This window comes from Leguminivora glycinivorella, chromosome 24 (genome assembly GCF_023078275.1).
Source record: "Leguminivora glycinivorella isolate SPB_JAAS2020 chromosome 24, LegGlyc_1.1, whole genome shotgun sequence".
NCBI lineage: Eukaryota > Metazoa > Arthropoda > Insecta > Lepidoptera > Tortricidae > Leguminivora > Leguminivora glycinivorella.
The window spans coordinates 9,233,796-9,254,459 of record NC_062994.1 but is presented as its reverse complement, the minus strand read 5'-3'; the positions used below and the strand labels follow the sequence as shown (position 1 = coordinate 9,254,459).

The 20,664-nt window shown below is 39.1% G+C and overlaps 1 protein-coding gene across 1 annotated transcript in view; it reads right to left on the bottom strand.

The window, feature by feature from the left end:
- Positions 1–20,664, bottom strand: part of LOC125238519 — a 104,120-nt gene that overhangs the window by 6,815 nt on the left and 76,641 nt on the right. The window contains exons 17-30 of the mRNA XM_048145851.1: positions 19,147–19,255; positions 18,737–18,832; positions 17,426–17,551; positions 16,844–16,927; positions 16,197–16,301; positions 15,247–15,401; positions 13,047–13,182; positions 12,084–12,208; positions 11,112–11,251; positions 10,490–10,631; positions 9,681–9,767; positions 3,941–4,594; positions 1,554–1,619; positions 456–500 (exon numbers count right to left, since the gene is read on the bottom strand). Of these exons, the coding sequence (XP_048001808.1) occupies positions 456–500; positions 1,554–1,619; positions 3,941–4,594; positions 9,681–9,767; positions 10,490–10,631; positions 11,112–11,251; positions 12,084–12,208; positions 13,047–13,182; positions 15,247–15,401; positions 16,197–16,301; positions 16,844–16,927; positions 17,426–17,551; positions 18,737–18,832; positions 19,147–19,255 (2,070 nt within the window). The remainder of the gene's footprint in view (positions 1–455; positions 501–1,553; positions 1,620–3,940; positions 4,595–9,680; positions 9,768–10,489; positions 10,632–11,111; positions 11,252–12,083; positions 12,209–13,046; positions 13,183–15,246; positions 15,402–16,196; positions 16,302–16,843; positions 16,928–17,425; positions 17,552–18,736; positions 18,833–19,146; positions 19,256–20,664) is intronic.

Below are 20,664 nucleotides of genomic sequence, written 5' to 3'. Positions count from 1 at the left end.
TATTATACTGTGCCTAAACTCAGAGCTCGATTTCTTAACACTTTCGCTACCAAGAACCCGACTGTCGGGCACACCGCTCGTAGAAGCGTAGCCGATTACATGGGTTTCCCCGTATGTAGCGAAAATGTCGTAGCGCCGCGTAGAGCCCGGTTTCGAAAGTGTTAAACTTTACTTTTTATGCTTGAATCTTTTTGCATTGTATAAAATGTAAATTATTGTCAATGCTTTAACTTTTTCAAAAACTTTTGCAATCGAAGCCACTAGGATTAGAATAAATTTAAAACTGCAATATGTCTGTCTTGAGTGAGACTTGAACTCACAGTGAGTTCAAGTCTGCCAAGGCCATTTACTACTTTTAAATTGAATGTCGGTACTGTTTTCTTTATAATAATAAACTATTAGTACACCCAAGCGATAATCCCTGCATAGCCCAGTGTCCTTTTTAATGTCCTTACCTGTTCTTTAAGCAGCATGGCTTGTTGTCGTTTAATTTCCCTCTCCTGCAACAAAGGGTCTACATGTGACTGTCGCAGGCAAAAGGTACCATCCTAATTGCAAGGCACTTAGTACCTTTTTTGAAGGGTAGTCGTAAAACCATAAAACTTGAATTTTATCTGCGGATATAATCAGGCTAGATTTTTTTTTGTATTTATGAACATTTATTTTATACAATACCAAACCAAACCTTACAAAAACAAGAAGCAATTCTACCGAAACGCAACCAAACTATAGAAAATGCAGGGTTGTTTAAGGGTCTCCCAAACCTATCGACGCAGAATCGGCTTTAACGGGCCAAAAATAGCTCGTTAGCAGGGGCGGCTCACTTTGTGATTCTATCGCCGCGGTACAAGTACATGCTGGCGGCCGCGAGTTCGCGGCGTAATCAGGGGTGGCGCGCGTTCTCACGGAACGCACGTTCGCACTTTCTATTGTTACTTTATGTCGAAAGTTTTTTTTAATGTATATGAACATGGCCGCGTGTGGAATGTCTAATGATGCTTAGTTGAATAAACATCATGAATAAAATAAATACCATACGACATTCTTACACAGATTTACTATTAAGTTCCACGGAAAAGTTGAATAAGGCTTGTGATGTTGGAACTTAAACAAAAATATATAAATACTGTATTTATACCTAGAAAGTACCCAAGATTTGAATGTAATAGTATAATTTTTTTTCTGAGTATTAATTTGTTTTAATCCATAGGTAACCCTATAGCCGGTCGCCGCGCACGTGCGGCTCGTTTCTTTGTTAGTATTTTGTAGGCATTTAAAAAGGCGGCATTTCGTGAACATCAAAGCAGTGGGTCTTCTGTACTTGTATTATTCTGTGCCGTTAGTAAACTGTACGCATGCGATCAGCGACTACGTCGCGTCTTTTTACTAACGAGCGATTTTTATTCGGCTAGACCCGATCCCGCGTCGATAGGTTTGTGGAGACCCTAAATCGCAATAAAGCAGCCACGCGTTATAGCAGTTTCCCTTTTTCATTTCACGTATAACGGCATTCCGAAATATTTAAAAATGGCCATCGCTACAAACATACAAACCTGTTGTTTTTTGACCTGCTCCTCAACTTTCAGTTTCTCTATCTCCTCCTGTTTCCGCCTTTTAGCCTTCAATAGCACAACGAAAGCGGGCAAATAATAACATGGAACAAAAAAAAAAAAAAGAGGGAAAATAAGTAAAAAAAAAGTAACATCACCAAATTATTGTTAAAAAATATATAATATTAGGAATTTTCAAATTTATTTCTGGTATTTAGCACAAAATAAAAACCATTTTGATAACTAACGCAATTTATGAAATCAAATTATGTCTAAGACAGAGAGAGAGTGTTCAGAAAAAGAAAATAATTGCGAATTTTCATCTTTATACTTAGACCAACCATCATCATAAACAACCGATGAAAGATAAAAGCTAATTATATATTTGACATAATTTTATTTGATCTAATCAATCATTGGTTTTATTTTATAAGATTTAAGGCTAGTCCAACTAGGACTGATAAAATATCAAACGATACATTAGGTGAAACAATATTATGTCAGAAACACCAAGAAAGTCACACCAAGAAATATCGATGAGGAGAAATTGCCCTAAATATATATCCACAACCTTCACGTAGTCTGACCAGAAATATATGACTATTGTCAGGAGGGCGCTGTTACTTTGATGGGTGACAGTTCAGTTTAGTATGAAGAAAGGACTTTAGGGTCATGTAGTCTGTACCAACCTTATCCGTCACACCTTTATCCAAAGTTGCAGGAAGCCTAAGATCACCTAAGGACGTTATACCGTTTCAATCACCTGGCGTTTATAAAATTGATTGCAGTTGTGGTAGCTCCTACATTGGAGAAACTAAGCGCACCATAGAAGAAAGGGTAAAGGAGCACATCGCGGCTGTGAAAAATCGTCAGGTCAACAAGTCTGCCGTGGCTGAACATTTGTTAGAGTCAGGGCCAAACCACTGGATCGAACTACATGACCCTAAAGTCCTTTCCACGGAACGCCATTTCTACAGTAGAAAAGTGCGTGAAGCCATTGAAATCAAAAAACATCGCAATTTCAATCGGGACGAAGGTTTTAGGATCTCATCCACATGGAATCCTGTCATTAATAAGTGTAAGCCGAAAATAATATCGACAGTCGTTAAATCAAATATCGTCAGTGTTGTATGTCGACAGAGTAACATCCCTAGTGCGCAAACAGTTCAAGTTGATAATCAAAACCAAGTGCGGGTAGTTCGAAAAACTCGCGCGGCTGTCAGAAGGTGTTGATGTCATTTCAAGCCAGTCTTCTCCGAGACCACGGGGACAACGCTGAAGAAGATAGTTTTACTGAAATTCCGCAACATGGCGCGTAGTTATATACAGGGTGCCCGGTAATTAATGGACAACCTTTTAACCACCAAGAGTTTAATACTACCTAAAATTTTAAAAAGTGTGAAAATCTCCAAAACCAGGCGACTTTTACTAAACCTTAATGTCGATTTTCTGGACCAGTATAAGGTGGTTAAAAGGTTGTCCATTAATTACCGGGCACCCAGTATTTCTTGTCAGGCTTTATAAATTGTGTATACATAGTATTGACACTTTGTCCGCATCTATATTTAATTCTTTGGCTGTACAGCATGCAAGTGCTCTATGTAGCCCGCAGGTCAAGGGTATATTAAATATACCCTAATATTTTCGGTTGTCCTACTACAAATTTTATAGTAGGACAAGCGAAAATATTTCCTTTTTAATAGTTTGCTCGAAGAATTTCGGAGATAGACCAGCTTTTTTCTATCTCTATCACACACGCACACACATTTATATTGCTGTTCCATGCCCTTCCCGTTCCATAATGTAATGTAATGTAGCAGGTTAATATACGAAATTCTTCTAGAACGTCCTTATTATAGAAGTGGGGGAGATCGAGGTGAGTTGTAACAGAGGAGAGTTGTAACAACGTCGATTTTTGGGAACTTATTAACTATTAACAAGCTTATTATCTATCAGATTTTTAGTTGAAGTTTCGAGCTAGCAAACGTGTGGTATTGCGATCTGATAGTTAATAACTTGAAAATTACCAAAAATCGACTTTGTAACAACTCTGTCACAATTTACCCCAGAGCAGCGTGCAATAAGTTCAAGAAAGGTTTCTATAAAACAAAGCTCAGCGAAATGTGAATATTATGTGAAAATGAATAGCATAAACAATTAACATAAAATAATAAAAACATGCAGTTGAAATATTATCAGATAATAAGTATTAAGTCGTAAATAATAAAAATAGTTATAAGATATTGCAAATTAGTTTAGTATTTTAGTTATTTATATCAAGCGATTTTATATCAAATCCCTCACCATACAGAATTAGTTATTCTGAAATTAGTCAGTTAATCACAGACCAAAGATAAATTATACCCGAAAGTTAGTGCTTTTCAACGTACCGAAACTTCCTTCCCGAAACTATGTACCGAAATCGATAATTCTCCATCTTTTCCAACATTTATGGTACCCTTGTTTATTCTTTTAGTCAGTTCTGTCAGTTCATCGTCTTCGCTCAAATCTATAACTTCCTTAACAGTCTTTTTCGGCATCAACATTAAATTCTGTGACATAAACTCGTTTTTAGCGTCAATATATTTCTGCTCAAGGGTCTTAGTATCGTCTTTCTTAACTTGTAATTTCGACCAATCGCATCCGTTTATGAACTCCGATATTCTCGAATAGGACTCGATTAGTTTCTCTAAACTGTTCTCTTTGTCTGACGATTTTGGTTTTTTCTCTTGCGTTTTCGCAAAATCGAAGTTTTGTTTTGATTTTTTGGGTAAATCGAAAGCGGCTTTTTCAGCGAAGTCCTTCATTTTATCTAAAGCATTATATTCAATACTATCTTTCCAGCTCTGTTCTAAATTCAATTTTATAGGTGTATTATGGCTATCTTTGCCAGAGACAGGTATTAGAGATAGACTGATAGGCGGTATGGCTCGGTCTTTACTGGTTTTTGTGGCTGGTCCCATCACTAAATCCGGTATTTTCCATTCGGTATCGGTTTTCGGTAGCGGCTCGATGGTAAGCTGCGTTCGGTTCTTGTTGATATGCTGTTTCGAATTGCCTCATTAATTGGTTTATTCGATATTATTATCAATTCGATTTTCGACAACATTGTTGTTGTTAGACATAGACAGACATAAACCCAGATAGTATACATATATAGATATAGTATATAGTACGGTTTTGCTAAACAACGTAATGCCATTTTCTTCGTATAGTATTTTCTTGTAAATCAAAATCATACAACTCCAAGATGAAATCTTGAAAGTAATATTTCTAACTTTACGCATAAGTGCGTGTTCACATTATCCGATCCGACATCGGATGTCGGAAGGATTTCAAAGGCAGAAATCAAAGATGGCGGCTTCAATGTATTTGATATCGGTCCTACATCCGATATCGGATCGGATAATGTGAAAACGCACTAAAGGTAAATTAGGCGGGCAAGCACGGTCGCGTGATATAGCATATTGCGTCAGTGAGTCCTTTTCGCACCTTTCGTAAATGCGGAAGGGATGCACCACACGATATTCCAAACACGCGACCGTGTTTGTCTGTCTGGATTACTGTTTATTCAAATAGACTTATAATTTGTACATTTTCGGGTAGTCATAAAATTTGTTGCTTAACCAACCAAATACAAATCCAAGCGGATCTGTCACTGAGCGACCAAGTTTATAACCTACTTATTTGGCCGTGTAATCTTTTAATTTACCCTCATTTAGTTTACGACTTTTGAGGGTAGATTTTGTTTACATTTATTCAAATACCTGAAAATACAGACTATACAATATCCATACGATTTTTTTCTTAAAAAAAACAATTTTTGTTACACAATTTTAAGGTTCATGTTTTTATAGAGCGTCAATGTTATTTTTATTGTTAACGGCATATTATTTATAATTTTGGGTAAAGATAAAAATAATTTGAATAATTGTTAACACAAATTAACAAAATGATGAAAATGAAAATAATGACCAATGTAATAAAACAAGTACTACGTGACATAAAGTTGTTTAGCAAAATAAAAGAATACCAAATAGATATTGATGCAATCGAGACACACACTAACTACTATCTAAGAAGCTAAGAGCTGTCTACAAAGCAAAAAGTCACCTGAACGTTGCCCAAAACAAATTAATACCATGGGTCTACAATATGAAAACAATTGACACTCGTCTCTAAGTAACGACAAGCTGTCTATCTTGTTTTGACAAATAGTGTTCCGTAGCGTCAGAGATTGACATCTTGGTTAGGCACAATGATTGTTAAAAATCTAGATTTTCAGGATTAAACCTATTCAGAAAGGTTTCCTTATCGATAGGGACCCAATGATGGGGTAACCATAACGTCAGGATATATGTTAGGGTTATTGTATTGAAGAGGATACTCAAACGAAGGAAGTTTTCCGGTAGCTGCTCAAAGCTTTGATGTCTTAGGATAGCAGTGCCGTCATATAGCGGTCGTTTCCATACCGCGTGTGTACCTGTACACGGTCCAGCTATCCCAGACAGCCAGAGATTAATAACTATTATGTACTGCGACAAATGCTGAATGTTATCTTGTTTCGAAACCTTCAGCACTGTAACGTCATTTATTTTCCTAGATTTAAGCCTATTTGGATGTTGTTGAAAATGTGTTTCGAATAAAGCCTAATTTATTCATTTAGTCATAATACACATGAACCATAAAAACCCTTTTATGCTAGAAAAACTAGTTTTGGGTAACGCTCACCTATAGCAACCCCATAAGGTACTTTTTGCTTTAAACTACATAATGTGAGCACAATGTTGCCAAGCATCAAATTGATAATAAAATAGGAAACAAACACAAGCACGATAAAAACAATACATATAATGTATAAAATATAATACACAATTACACAGTCCTCATATTATAACCATATTTTAATTTTTGCCATGTCCTCAATGAGAAATTAAGTGTATCGTTTGACCTAATATTTAAAATTATTAAATTACAACTTCGACTAAAGCGTATTTACTAATTTTACAACACATAAAAATAAAAAAGTATTTTTTCTAACAAGTGTCCAATAGTAAGTTTCGTAGATAATTAACAGGTAATTTCAAATACAACAGTTTAAGACGATTAGTGAAATTAAGACAAAGATATTTTTTAAAACGAGTACTCTCCCTAGACTTTGCTGTTTTGCCCCAGTTGAAAATACTCAAAATGGAAATGCCGACCGTTTGGCTATGCAACAAAAACTACGTACTTGAGCAGTACATAAATTCAAATAAATATGCTTTAGACGTATTAAAATTAGGTCAAATGACATTATGCGAAGCGAATTTATAATATGAGGACAGTTCGTTCCGTTAAAGAGTAACACTGAAATACATAAAGATATCAATGTAAAATGATAATGATAATTGATAACTTACACTGGAATAGCCATAGCAAGACCTTGCCTATTGGGACGGACACATAATATCAGTAAAAAGATTTTATCTACAATTTTAGATAGGTAGTGCGCGTTTACGTTCAACGGACGCTGTTTTGTACCAAAAAGAGCAACTTACAAATAATATTAGACAAAAACGATAATATTTTAAAAATATTAAATAATGATTATTTAGAATGGAAAATATCAGAATTATTAATTGTATTAGGGCAGAGCACTCATTCAGTGAAATTATGTTTCACCCAGGGATCGGCCCGGTATCCCTTCCGCGGCGTCTGGTAACCCTTTCGTTCAAACTGTATCTCGAAATAGTAACCCTTCTAGACCTAAATCAAATGAACGGTTAACCACTTCAAAGGGTTAGTAGTTACGGCTATTTAATACTCTGCTGAGACATTTAAACCGCTTTTCTGGGACGGAGTGGATTAGTCCCTGTATTTATCTATATTTATAGATTTGCAATATCTTTATAGATTTAAAATAGAAAAAATAGCGATGTAAATATGAAATACAGCACACCGGACGTCATTTTGCCTCTTTATATCCTAATGAAAACTCAGATGTTAGAAACAGACAGCAATAATCGACCAAAAGTTACTCTTGAACAGAACGCAAAAACACCTGAATATTCACACATACCGACATTTTACACTCCTTAAGACCCGGATTGGCATTCTATCACTCACTAATATTACTGACTAGTGTTGGTAATTTGAGTCTTTTGAGTCTAAATGTGAACGTGAGTCATTTTTGCACCAGAATGCGATTTGTTTAATGATAGATTTAGACAACTTCGCTCCTATTTTATACGACTAGTGTTGGTAATTTGAGTCTTTTGAGTCTAAATGTGAACGTGAGTCATTTTTTTATGTGACTCAATGTTTAAAACATCAAACGGCTCGGAATTTGTATTTCAAGTAGTGACTCTACTATTATCCATACTAATGTTATAAATGGGAAAGTGTGTGTGTCTGTTTGTTTCTCCGTCTGTCACGGCAAAACGGAGCGACGAATTGACGTGTTTTTTTAAGTGGAGATATTTGAAGGGATGGAGAGTGACATAGGCTACTTTTTGTCTCTTTCTAACGCGAGCGAAGCCGCGGGAAAAAGCTAGTACTTCATAAACATGAAATATCATATACAAAGAAAAAGTGACCAAGGCCTGACCTGACCTGTCCCGAGCTGGAATCGAACCAGCGTTCTCTGTTTACCGGAATTGAACCAGCGTCCTAAACCGCTCGGCCACTCGGCTCGGAAAGTTTAGCTGTGCGGGGCAAGAAGTTTCTGGAGAAACGCACAGTCACACCTCGGACAATGGCGACCATCGTGAAACAAACGCGTTCCTACGCACACAGTTTAAGCTCGTGTAGGTGAATGCGTACCATGCTTGTATGGGTGAGATATGACCAGACATCGGATTCCGTGGGGCGAAACTTCTTGACAGCTAGGGACTTCCTATATCGATAAACTCATTTATCGATACTAGTTCTATATACTAGTGACCGCCCCCAACATTGTGTGTGTTTTTTGTAACTATTGTTCTGAAGACCAGTATGAAATTCATACATAGCGTCTAAAATAAATAGCGTCGAAAAAAATTTTCTTATTTTATTATATAATGTTTTTTTATACTACGTCGGTGGCAACCAAGCATACGGTCCGGTGCGGTGGAAAACGGTTACCGTAACCTATGGACGCCTGCAACTCAAACAGTGTCACATGCGCATACTCTTTTAATAAAAAAATATTTTATAAGCAAACCTTTGTGTGATTACTAGTATTTAGAACTAGTATCGATAAATGAGTTTATCGATATAGGAAGTCCCTAGCTGTCAAGAAGTTTCGCCCCACGGAATCCGATGTCTGGATATGACAGGTCGACTGGTCGCGTTGACAGGCGGTAACTGTCAGATAACCGAGAGCGGGTGGGCGGCACTTTCAGCGGGTAGCGGGAGTAGCCATACTGTACTATAGTACTCTTTATTATACTATGGCACAGTTGAGGGGAACTGGGAATGTTTTAGATAGATAGATAACGTCACTACTTTGAAAAAAAATCTCGTATCTCACGCTGCTCCTCAAAGTTAAAACGCAGTAAGTCTATATGCATTCCATACATACTTACTACAATTTTCTTTTCATTGACAAACGAAGATACTTAAAGTTTTTTTTAAAGTAGTGACGATAAATAAAATACTCTTTATTGGCACATCTCAGCAAAAGACACAATGGACACAAAACAAATGATTATAAACAGAGCAGACAACAGGCGGTCTTATCGCTAAAGAGCGATCTCTACCAGACAACCTTTTTCTAAATATTCATAATAATGTGTTTGATTCAATGAACTTGTAGTATCAATTTTTAATTTAATTTGGAATTTAATGTAATAATTTTTAATGTATTTCAACCATTTTCTTGTTAGTTGTTTGTCTTTTTTTAATGTTTGCATGTTAATTTAAAGAAATGTAATTGGTATGTGTATACGCAATTTCAAAATTGTACTTTGTATGCCTATTGGCGAAGCATAGCGCTCTGACATATTTTTGTACCAACATTGTTACCTATGTTTACAAACAAATAAATCGGTAGCGGAAAAAAAAGCGCTAAGCGCTATGTCGCGGAAAGGTCTCTTCACATTTAGACTCAAAGCAATCAAGTTCGTACCAACTCTAGTGCTGACACGCGATGGACAAAAGGTCACTCACCTCTAGTAGTTGTGCGCTCCTCGCTTCTTTCTCGCGTTTGGCTAGCTCGGCCTTCTCAGTCCGCTCGAGCTCTCTGACTAGTCGCGCCTGTTAAGACATTCAAATTTTATACATACATACATACATACATCACGCCTGTGTCCCATGAAGGGGTAGGCAGAGCACATGAAACTACTCAGGTTTCAGTGCCACTCTTGGCAAATAAGGGGTTGAAAGAAAACGAGACTGTGACATTGCAGTGACAGGTTGCCAGCCTCTCGCCTACGCCACAATTTAACCCATATCCCACAGTCGCCTTCTACGACACCCACGGGAAGAAAGGGGGTGGTGAAATTCTTAACCCGTCACCACACGGGAAAATGTAATAAAAACAATATAATAATAATATAATTTAATAATTTAATTTAATACATAATACAAAGTAAATATCTCAATTAAAAAACACAACAAACTTATAGGGAGCGTCCACACTCAAGAGACGCATGTCCGAAGACGCGGAACGGACGTCAGCGCCACGCCACCTGAATGTAATTTAAAAACGTCACCTCAGTACATTTTGTATAGGAAAGATGTAAGACGCGCCCCCAGGCAGCGCGGCGTAGCCTGGGGCGCGCCAAGCGGTGTCCCTTGCGCGTCCTTCCTATACAAAATGTACTCAGGAGACGTTTTTTAAATTACATGCGTGGCGCTGACGTCCGTTCCGCGTCTCAGGACATGCGTCGCCTGAGTGGGGATGGTCCCTAAAATACTCGATCCTCTTTGCTAAAATCAACAGCTCAATAGCTCTATAACTAGATACCTATAGATACCTGGTCGCGGGAGCGTGAGTTGGCATCTCTGCGTGCGTCGCGCGCCGCTTGCTGCCGCCTCGCTAGTTCTATTCTTCTGTCAACAGGTGGCGGTGTTGGTCGTGGGCCCGTTAGCGCTGCCAGCGCCCGGGCTTCTTCCAATCTAGATAAACGACAAACACACAGTGAGTTTAAATAAACTTGTGTTTATGTAATTAAAAGATTATCATTATTAAGTAAAAATGTTTTCTCGCAATAATGTCATTTTTGGCACAATAACAGCTTTCACCTTTCTGCTATCGCCGCCTGTTGCACTCACGTTTCTTTCAACAGTCATCTACTGCGTTTAGGTTTGGCGAAACGGCTCAGACCCTTAGTGCTTTTAGAGCGAGACACAGCGATGGGACTTTTCACATTATCCGATCCGATATCGGATGTAAGAAGGATTTCAAAGATAAAAATCCAAGATGGCCGCTTAAATATATTATCGGTCCCACATCCGATATCGGATTGGATAATCTGAAAACGCGCTTAGGCGCGCGCTGAAACTGAAATTCTCAGCTAGGCGCCGGCTTCGGGTTCGAATCCAGGATACAACATTGTTCTCCTCACTGTCTGTCTGTCTGTCTCGGTTCAAACTCACCTTTTATTGATTTCTGTTTCACTGAAGAGCAAAGGCTCCGGTAGTTCAGGAGCGGGTTGGATGTACTCTCCAAGTATTAGACGTGAGCTGAAGCTGAAGTGCTCAGTCGTTAAAGGCGGTTGCGGGTTCGAATCCAGGAACTGTAACAAAAAATACGGAATATAAAAAATAATATGTGACGACCGGTCTGGCTCAGTCGGACCCTGCCTGCTGAGCCGCGGTCCCAGGTTCGAATCCCGGTAAGGGCATTTATTTGTTTCTATGTATATAAGTATGTATATTTTATCTATTTAAGTATGTATATCGTCGCTTAGCAAACATAGTACAAGCTTTGCTTAGTTTGGGGCTAAGTTGATCTGTGTAAGGTGTCCCCCAATATTTTTTTTTATAATATCTCTCAATTTTCATACATGTACTTGCATGGCGCCTTACTAGATCCACAGAGTCAAGTTTTATCGTTGCTAATTCACGGCCTTGAGCAGAACGAAAAACTATACGTTGACCTCGCGTATACTGTACTTTGCGAGAGCACACAGATTAAAGTTTTATTACTGCAAACCTCACGATTTTCTGCAGAATGCAAAACTGCAGTCTGCATTTACTTATACTGTGCATTGTGCTTTGCGAGAGCCACATACTAAAGTTTTATCGCTGCAAACCTCACGATTCTCAGCAGAATGAAATAAGTAACTCTTGAACTTATCTATACTGATGTGACTTGGGCATTTCGAGAGACACAGACTAAGTTTTATCGCCGCACATCTCACGGCTTTCTGCAGAATGCAAAACTATACGCCGAATTTACCTATACTATGCATTATGCCACAGAGTAATTTAATATTGCTACAAACCGTAAAGTTTTATGCAGATTATAAAACTAAAGTCTCAAATGTCCTTATACTGTGGACTGTGTCACAGAGTAAACTTTTACCGCTGATAAAAACTGGATTTTTGACAGATTATAAAACTTACTGTTTGTAATTCTTGCATGCTCTTCATCTTCATAGCCTGATGTGGTTCAGGAGGCGTGTAAGTGACGTCGCCCTTTATATTGCAGTTGCGGGAGAGGCCTTTGATCACAGTTATTCGTTTCCAGCCTGAAAACAAAGAAAAAGTTTTGTGATAATAATGGCCGCGAGAAAAAGCTAGTTTATTCCATACGTTTGTGTAGGTCTTATCACCGTTGTGATAAGATAAGAATCTCGTAGTAGTACGACTATAATAAATCCGGCATTCTGAAAAGTTAACAATGTACGAAGTAGCTGAAGTACCTACCGTAAACATAAATTGGTAGTTTTTATGAGGGAATGTAAATATCAGAGGTGTTTCATTATCAACTTCCCACTCACATGGCGACCCTGCCAGAATATATTTGACTATTTGTGTATTCTCCAAAGCTATCAGACCTATAAAGTAGGTAAAACATTGCAGAAGTGACCTGGTTCCCTACTACCTTCTATAAAAGTTACCTAAATAGTATTCATATAGCAGTGGCTGCACTGTCAAATACATCTATTTAGATGAATTTGTTGAATACTGGTTTTAGGGTCTCCTTAAATCTAGCGACGGGGTGTTCAGCGACGGTAACGACTAACGAGCGATCTTTGGTCGACTAGAGCCAATTCCGCGTCTATAGATTTGGGGAAACCCTTATAGTACAACCAAAGAGGATCGAGTATTATAGAGAGTTACTGTCAAAGTAAAATATGTAATCACAGTGAAGTAGAACCTCAGTTTTGACAATTTGGCCCATATTCTTAGCTTGATATGTATTAAAATGTCAAATATTAATTTTGGCGCCATCTAGTCGAGCGCTCCCCAAAGGTGTAACGCCATCTAGGTCACCGTACCTTTTTCTCTATGGTTTTGAGGTATGTTTTCTTCTTAGACTTTATCCGTTTACACGGAGCTACATATAGCTTTGGTACAACTCACCTCTAGCTAGTGGCAGTCTATAAGACGAGTCGTGTAGCCGACTCGATTCGCTGGCGTCGGAATCTGAAGGACAACTATCGGACGGGCATTCACTGTCCGTGCTTGCCGCCTCGCCGAGTAAAGCTTTCAGTTTCTCCTGCAAATAATAATAAAATGATTACTAATCACAATCAGGCATATTTATTTATTTCAAGCAATATTTTTCTTCGGTTCTCTTACTCCACAGCCCAAGCTTCATAGTCTATGTTAAAGTATTTTTCCCCTCACTAGCTCGGAAACACGTGTTTTGTCCTTTAATACCAGCGGGTAAAAAAGCATTTTATCCACTAGTGGGTAAAGTAATTTGACCTTGAATAAAGTCAAATTAACTGTTTTAAAATTGATAAAAGTAGGTGAATCTAGTAATTAAGATGATTTACCACCTGTGGAACTACTGGAAGCAGTGATAAACGCATTTTTTTGCGTTGTAGTTTCCTCGCTATAGTGAGGGGAAAAGTTTTGTGTTACACTCGGGTGCAAATGTATTTTACTTCTCGTGTGTTAAAAAACTCGCAAGTTCAGGATTCTATTCTCGAACCACTCGCGTCGCTCGTGGTTCAACTATAGAATCCTTTTACTTGCTTGTTTTTCAATTCCACACTCGGCGTTAAAATACAACTTTGCCCCCTTGTATAACAAATAACTATTACAAGATATCTTACCAGGTCAGTCTCAGCTAGTAGCTGTTGAGCCAACGCGGGCCTTAGGCCGAGCGCTCGACTCTGTGCTAGCAGGGAGGCGACGGTATTTTCCTTCGGTTCTATACTCCACAGCCCAAGTTTCATAGTCTATATTTTAGAAGATATCTTACCAGGTCAGTCTCAGCCAGTAGCTGTTGAGCTAACGCGGGCCTTAGGCCGAGCGCTCGACTCTGTGCTAGCAGAGAAGCAACGGTGTTTTTCTTCGGTTCTATACTCCACAGCCTAAGTTTCATAGTCTATATTTTAGACGATATCTTACCAATGTAGGGAACAAATCAAATTATTTTATTAAATATTTTTTTATATTGATATTTTGTGAAAAACAAATAAAAAAATATTAAATAAAATAATTTGATTTATTCCCTACATGGCTAGATGGCAGCACCATCTCTCTCGCTATATCGTAATCCTGCAAAAGGATTCATATAGGAGGTGCAAGCACAAATTGCTCGCCCTTTATTTTCCTTCGGTTCTATACTCCACAGCCCAAGTTTCATAGTCTATATTTTAGACGATATCTTACCAATGTAGGGAACAAATCAAATTATTTTATTAAATATTTTTTTATTTTGATATTTTGTGAAAAACAAATCAAAAAATATTTAATAAAATAATTTGATTTGTTCCCTTCATCGATAGATGGCAGCACCAACTCTCTCGCTATATCGTAATCCTGCAAAAGGATTCATATAGGAGGTGCACGCACAAATTTCTCGCCCTTAGAGTTGGTCAAAGGCGCCTAGCCTTCAGAGATAACATACACTAGAGAAATTTCGACGGGTACCTCGGCGGTCGGGGTGGTGTAGCGGTTTATCACGCGTTAGCTGGAGACCCGGGTTCGATTCCCGGCTTCGCCACCAGTGGGCTTGATCGCTTTTTTTTAGTGTTTGGTATCAAATTCAGTTTATGATGTCTTACCAAGTCAGTCTCGGCCAATAGCTGTTGAGCCAACGCGGGCCTTAGGCCGAGCGCCCGACTCTGTGCTAGCAGAGAGGCGACGGTATTTTCCTTCGGTTCTATACTCCACAGCCCAAGTTTCATAGTCTATATTTTAGACGATATCTTACCAATGTAGGGAACAAATCAAATTATTTTATTAAATATTTTTTTATTTTGATATTTTGTGAAAAACAAATCAAAAAATATTTAATAAAATAATTTGATTTATTCCCTACATCGATAGATGGCAGCACCATCTCTCTCGCTATATCGTAATCCTGCAAAAGGATTCATATAGGAGGTGCAAGCACAAATTGCTCGCCCTTAGAGTTGGTCAAAGGCGCCTAGCCTTCAGAGATAACATACATTAGAGAAATTTCGGGTACCTCGGCGGTTGAGGTGGTGTAGCGGTTTATCACGCGTTAGCTGGAGACCCGGGTTCGATTCCCGGCTTCGCCACCAGTGGGCTTGATCGCTTTTTCTTTAGTGTATGGTATCTATATCAGTTTATGATGTCTTACCAGGTCAGTCTCAGCCAGTAGCTGTTGAGCCAACGCGGGCCTAAGGCCGAGCGCTCGACTCTGTGCTAGCAGAGAGGCGACGGTATTTTTCTTCGGTTTGCTGACTCCTCTGCCAAGGTTCCGAGGTCGACCCTCGCGGTTAGGCCAGCCGACAGCTGTGGGAAATTAGAAATGTAGTAAAGCCCACAACAGACGTTGTAGATAATTTATAAGCTTGAGGTGCAAGCCAATTCACAAGACCTGGCACGAATGGAACAAATGAAAATATAGTTTTATTTACTTTTAATTTTGACGTCTCTGACGGTTCGCCATTTGAAATAAACGAATTTTATTAAGAAAACAGTCGTAAAATGGTAACAATTTTTGCACGTTTAGTGAACAGTTCTGTGACCAATTGTGCCTGTTACCAATCATTCCCATTCGCGAAGGAGGGTAGATCGCGCGCTGTCTACGCAACTTTGACATCCACTGATCACAAAAATCAAAAAGGTAATCACGGTCTATATCCCGGTCAATATAAGTCTAATGAAAATAACCGTTAATCATTCAAAACTCTTACCAACTTATTCATAAACGTACACTAAAGTTATCAAGCCGATAAAGTTCGTTTGTCCCTTTCTATCACACCAATTGTATGTATGTATGTATGTATGTATGTATAAGCTTTATTGTACATAAATGAAACAAAAGAGACACAGTTACAGAGTCAGTAATATACAATGTAGGCGGACTTATCCCTTAATGGGATCTCTTCCAGTCAACCTTTGAGGAAATGAGTAGAAGCGAATTAACGACGAGTGACCAATTTAAAAAACCAATACTTCTGAAAGGGACTAACGAACTTAGTAAGTTAGGGGGTTAGTATAAAATCTCATACTTTTAAACGAGCAATTCTTGTATATTTATTTATTTATTTATTTATTTATTTATTTTGTATTATAAATGCTTACATTCACTGTCTTCGCTGCCACTAGACTTGGGTCTGGGGGAGTCTGCGACTTGAGAGTTCAGTTCGGGCGCCACGCGACGAGGTTTCGCGCCCGGTTTTCGTCGTGCTGCAAACAAAAACGGTATTAATTACTTACTTAAAGCTCACCACCCCCTTTCTTCCCGTGGGTGTCGTAGAAGTCGACTGTGGGATATGGGTTAAATTGTGGCGTAGGCGAGAGGCTGGCAACCTGTCACTGCAATGTCACAATTTGGATTTCTTTCAACCCCTTTTTGTCAAGAGTGGCACTGAAACTTAGTAGTTCATGTGCTCTGCCTACCCTTTTATGGTATACAGGCGTGATTATATGTATGTACTTAAAGCTCGGCCACACATGCGAGTTTTGAGAGCGTAGGCGGAGCGTTAGCGGAGCGTCAACGGAGCGCAATGATAGCGGTGCGGGACGAACGCTAGCGATGCGCGCAGTGAACGCCGGCGGGAACTAACGAGCGCGGATTGCGAGCGGAACGCCAGCGTTCCTCCGGTGCACCGCTATCATTGCGCTCCGCTAACGCGACGCTATCAAAACGCTTTATGTGTGGCCGAGCTTTAAGGAAAATAGGCTATAATATTTTTGACAACATGTAACGGTAAGTGAAGTTAACTTACATATCCTGTCGTTGCTTGACGACGCGTTGAGCGAACTGCTGAGCGACGTGAGACGCGATAACGCGTCGGACGCTTGTGTGCTCGCTGTAACAATAATAATCAAATAATTGGATAATCAACAAACAATGATGACCTAGGTAACCGTTAGGGTGTGCTGTTAACTTTCCCCATACAATGGATGTAATAAATTAATTTTTAACAAGCAGAATGTATGTTTTTATATTTACCGATAGAGTCTACATACTTATTTGTATTTCCTCATAGTCATAAATTAAATAATTAAATAATAATAAATTATACAACATTCTAACACAGATTGACTGAGTCCCACGGTAAGCTCAAGAAGGCTTGTGTTGTGGGTACTCAGACAACGATATATATAATATACAAATACTTATATACATAGAAAACATCCATGACTCAGGAACAAATATCTGTGTTCATCACACAAATAAATGCCCAAAAATTCGAACCCGGGACCGCGGCGTAGCAGGCAGGGTCACTACCGACTGCGCCAGACCGGTCGTCAAAGTTATATGTAGAACGTCAATAGTTAAATGTAAAACAAAAATAGTTACTTACGAGGCGTGGGTTTAAGGGAAAGGTTGAGCGGGGCATCTTCGTCGCCGCCCGTTTTTAGTCCGAGATCCAGCGGAGAATCCTCCGTACTCGTGTTATTTGACTTTGTGCTTAGATTAAGACCGGAATCTGTAACAAAAGTAATTTATTTTATTAGCTTAATCAAATGGGACTGGGCTGGTCACGTCTGCCGCATGCATCCTGACAGATGGACTAGTGTAGCCACCAAGTGGATGCCACAAATAGAGCGCGGACGCGGCAGGCCCAGAAGATGGAGACGACCTAGACACCTTCCTCACCAACTGGCCGGAAGAGGCACTAAACCGGGAGTCATGGGGGTTAAAGGGAGAGGCCTTTGCCCAGCAGTGGGACACCATTATAGGCTAGATAAAAAAAGCTAAATAATAACGATAACTTAACGTGCTAGTAGACATCACCAATATCACCATCCCCCATGATGAGAATCTCGTGAAAGCAGAGGACAAGTCCAGTAAGTACCTAGACTTGGCTCACGAGATAACCGCCATGTGGGATGTTGATTCAACGATCATTGTTCCGATAGTCGTTTCAGCGAACGGTCTCATAGCGAAGAGTCTCGACCAACATCTTAAGAGACTCTCGCTAGGTGGCTGGATCAAGGGCCAGATGCAGAAGGCGGTGATCTTGGACTCAGCGCGGATAGTCCGACGGTTCCTCTCTCTGCAGCCCTAACCACCGGCCGCTTGGGCCCTGTCCCGCTGCTGGCGGCACCCTAGGTTAGCGGACAGACAGACAGACAGACACGTCAAACTTCGTTCTTGCGCGGGGGTTAAAAACGAGAGGACTTGAAATGAAATGATTTATTTATGCCCTTATAGTTGTGTCTGTTTCCGTCCGTCCGTCCGTCCGATAATCTCAGTAACTTCGTAGGCACTAGAGCTGAAATTTGGTACCATTATCAATCAATATCAATAGCATGGATAGTGCAAAAATTTATTATTTCGTAACTTTTTTTAGAGAAATCCCCCTACACCTGCGATAGATGTTACATCAATTGCTGTTAAGAAACGGACTCTGTGTGTTTGATATTATGCGATTGACATGACATAGTTTTGACATTTTAGTGTGAGTTAATTGTAAAGCCCGTTTCTCAACAGCAATCGAAGTTAACATCTATCGCAGGTGTATAGTTTTTTTTAGAAAGAAATACGAATTTAACAAATTTAACTTTGCCATTCTGTGTCCTATAATGGACCTAAATATATGCCGAAGTTAACGGAATTCAATAAAAACACGGTGTATAACGGACTCAAGTGTTATATTTTTATTTCTTACCTGCAGCAGCGGTGGAGCCAGCCAGCTGTCTCTCCAGCGCCGCTAAGCTGACGCCGCTTTGACTCGCAATAGTCTGGAGCAGCTCACGGGATATACCTACAAAAAAAAATTATATAGAAAACAATATCTCAAGAAATTAAGTCCACCATTGCAGTACAAAACATACTTGTACAGTCACAATGCGTCTATGTGAAGAATGAACATCAGACCCTTTAGCACAACTTGTCTTGTCGCGCGCGAGTCCATACATCAAGCGCGACTTCAAGTATGGACTCGCGCGCGACAAGGCGTTGTGCTAGAGGGGCAGGTATGCGTCATTTGTCGATGTCCAGCACGGTAGGGACCGGCAACCGGACCGCTAATACAAAAGTCCGGGACTTGCCGTAGTGATTCTATTAAACAATATTTACCCGTGTAGTCAGCAAGGTTGGCCGGACTGTCCGTCCGGTGTCCGGCACGGTCCGGTTTGTTCGGCAACCGGATAACTTCGACTGAAGACCGGGAATTGCCGTAATCGTCCTGTTAAACAAAGTCAATTATCATATTTATTAATATAATTACCACTTTCTGTCGTTTGCTATAGAGCGGTCCTCACTGTGTAAGGATACTAGAGACGGGCCGAATATCGTGTATAATAACTCATTAATACCCCGATGTACTATCAGCTGCTAAAGTGCATGGCGAATTTATACAAATATACATACTACTACTACTACTACTATTACTTGCTACAGTGTTTTACTAGCAAACACTATATACAGTATAGATGAATTTATGAAATCTTTAATTGTGTCCTGTTAAAATGTATCATATTGCAAATATAAATAACTCTTGACCCCAGGCTCCAATATCAATATCATATGGAGCCGAATTAAAACTGTTATATGGCCGGGATAATGCAAGGAGGATGATGATGAGTAATGATGTGGAGACAGTTTGACTGGTCGCGTTCTTGACAAGCATAACTGTGAGGTAACCGAGAGCGGAAACTTTCCAAAAAAAAAGCGCTGATGGCTTAAATTCGCGAGTTCGAACCCCGGCTTGAAATGAGTTTTTCGGAATTCAAATGTCATTTGAAACTTTCACGAAAAATAAAATAAGGAATTTAAATTTATGAATTGTTGAATACCTATGAAAAATTAAAAAAAAAAAATTTGAAAATTTTCCATCCATACATACATTTCAGTCCATACAACTTGAACTCACGTCTGTATTGAAATCAGTTTCACAAAAAATTCTGAAATTTTTTTTCACAGGATAGGACATTTCATTTTGTGTTAATTTTATGGCCTGTTTAAACTTTGATTTTTATTTTATTTTTTATTAAAACGTCGGCAAAAGCGGATCAGAGCCGAGCCGGGATAATGCAAGGAGGATGATGATGAGTAATGATGTGCTGCGGAAACTTTCCAAAAAACTTAAATTTCTTGAAACATTCATTTCACGAAAAATAAATGGAATTTAAATTTATGAATTGGAAAGTTTCCATCCATACAATTGAGTAGAAAGTTTAAAATTCTGTCGCCGCGAGATAGACTACCTGTCCTTATGTCATTAATACAATTAGACAAAGACGTGTTATCTATCTCGCGGCGACATACTCCCGCGGCCATCATGTGCTAGGCCTACAGTAATGATGACATTGTCATGAGTACTCTTTATTATACCAAAGAGGATCGATCGAGTATTATAGAGAATGACTGTCAAAGTAAAATGTGTAATCACAGTGCATAGTGCCATCTCTCGACACAAGCTTAAAACTTTTGAGCCTCAGTTTTGCCATTTTGGCCCATATTCTTAGCTTGATATGTTTTTAAAATGTCAAATATTAATATTAGCGCCATCTAGCCGAGCGTACCCCAAATGTAGGTAGGTAAATCTAGCTCACCGTACCTTTTTCTGTATGGTTTTGGGGTACGTTTTTTTCT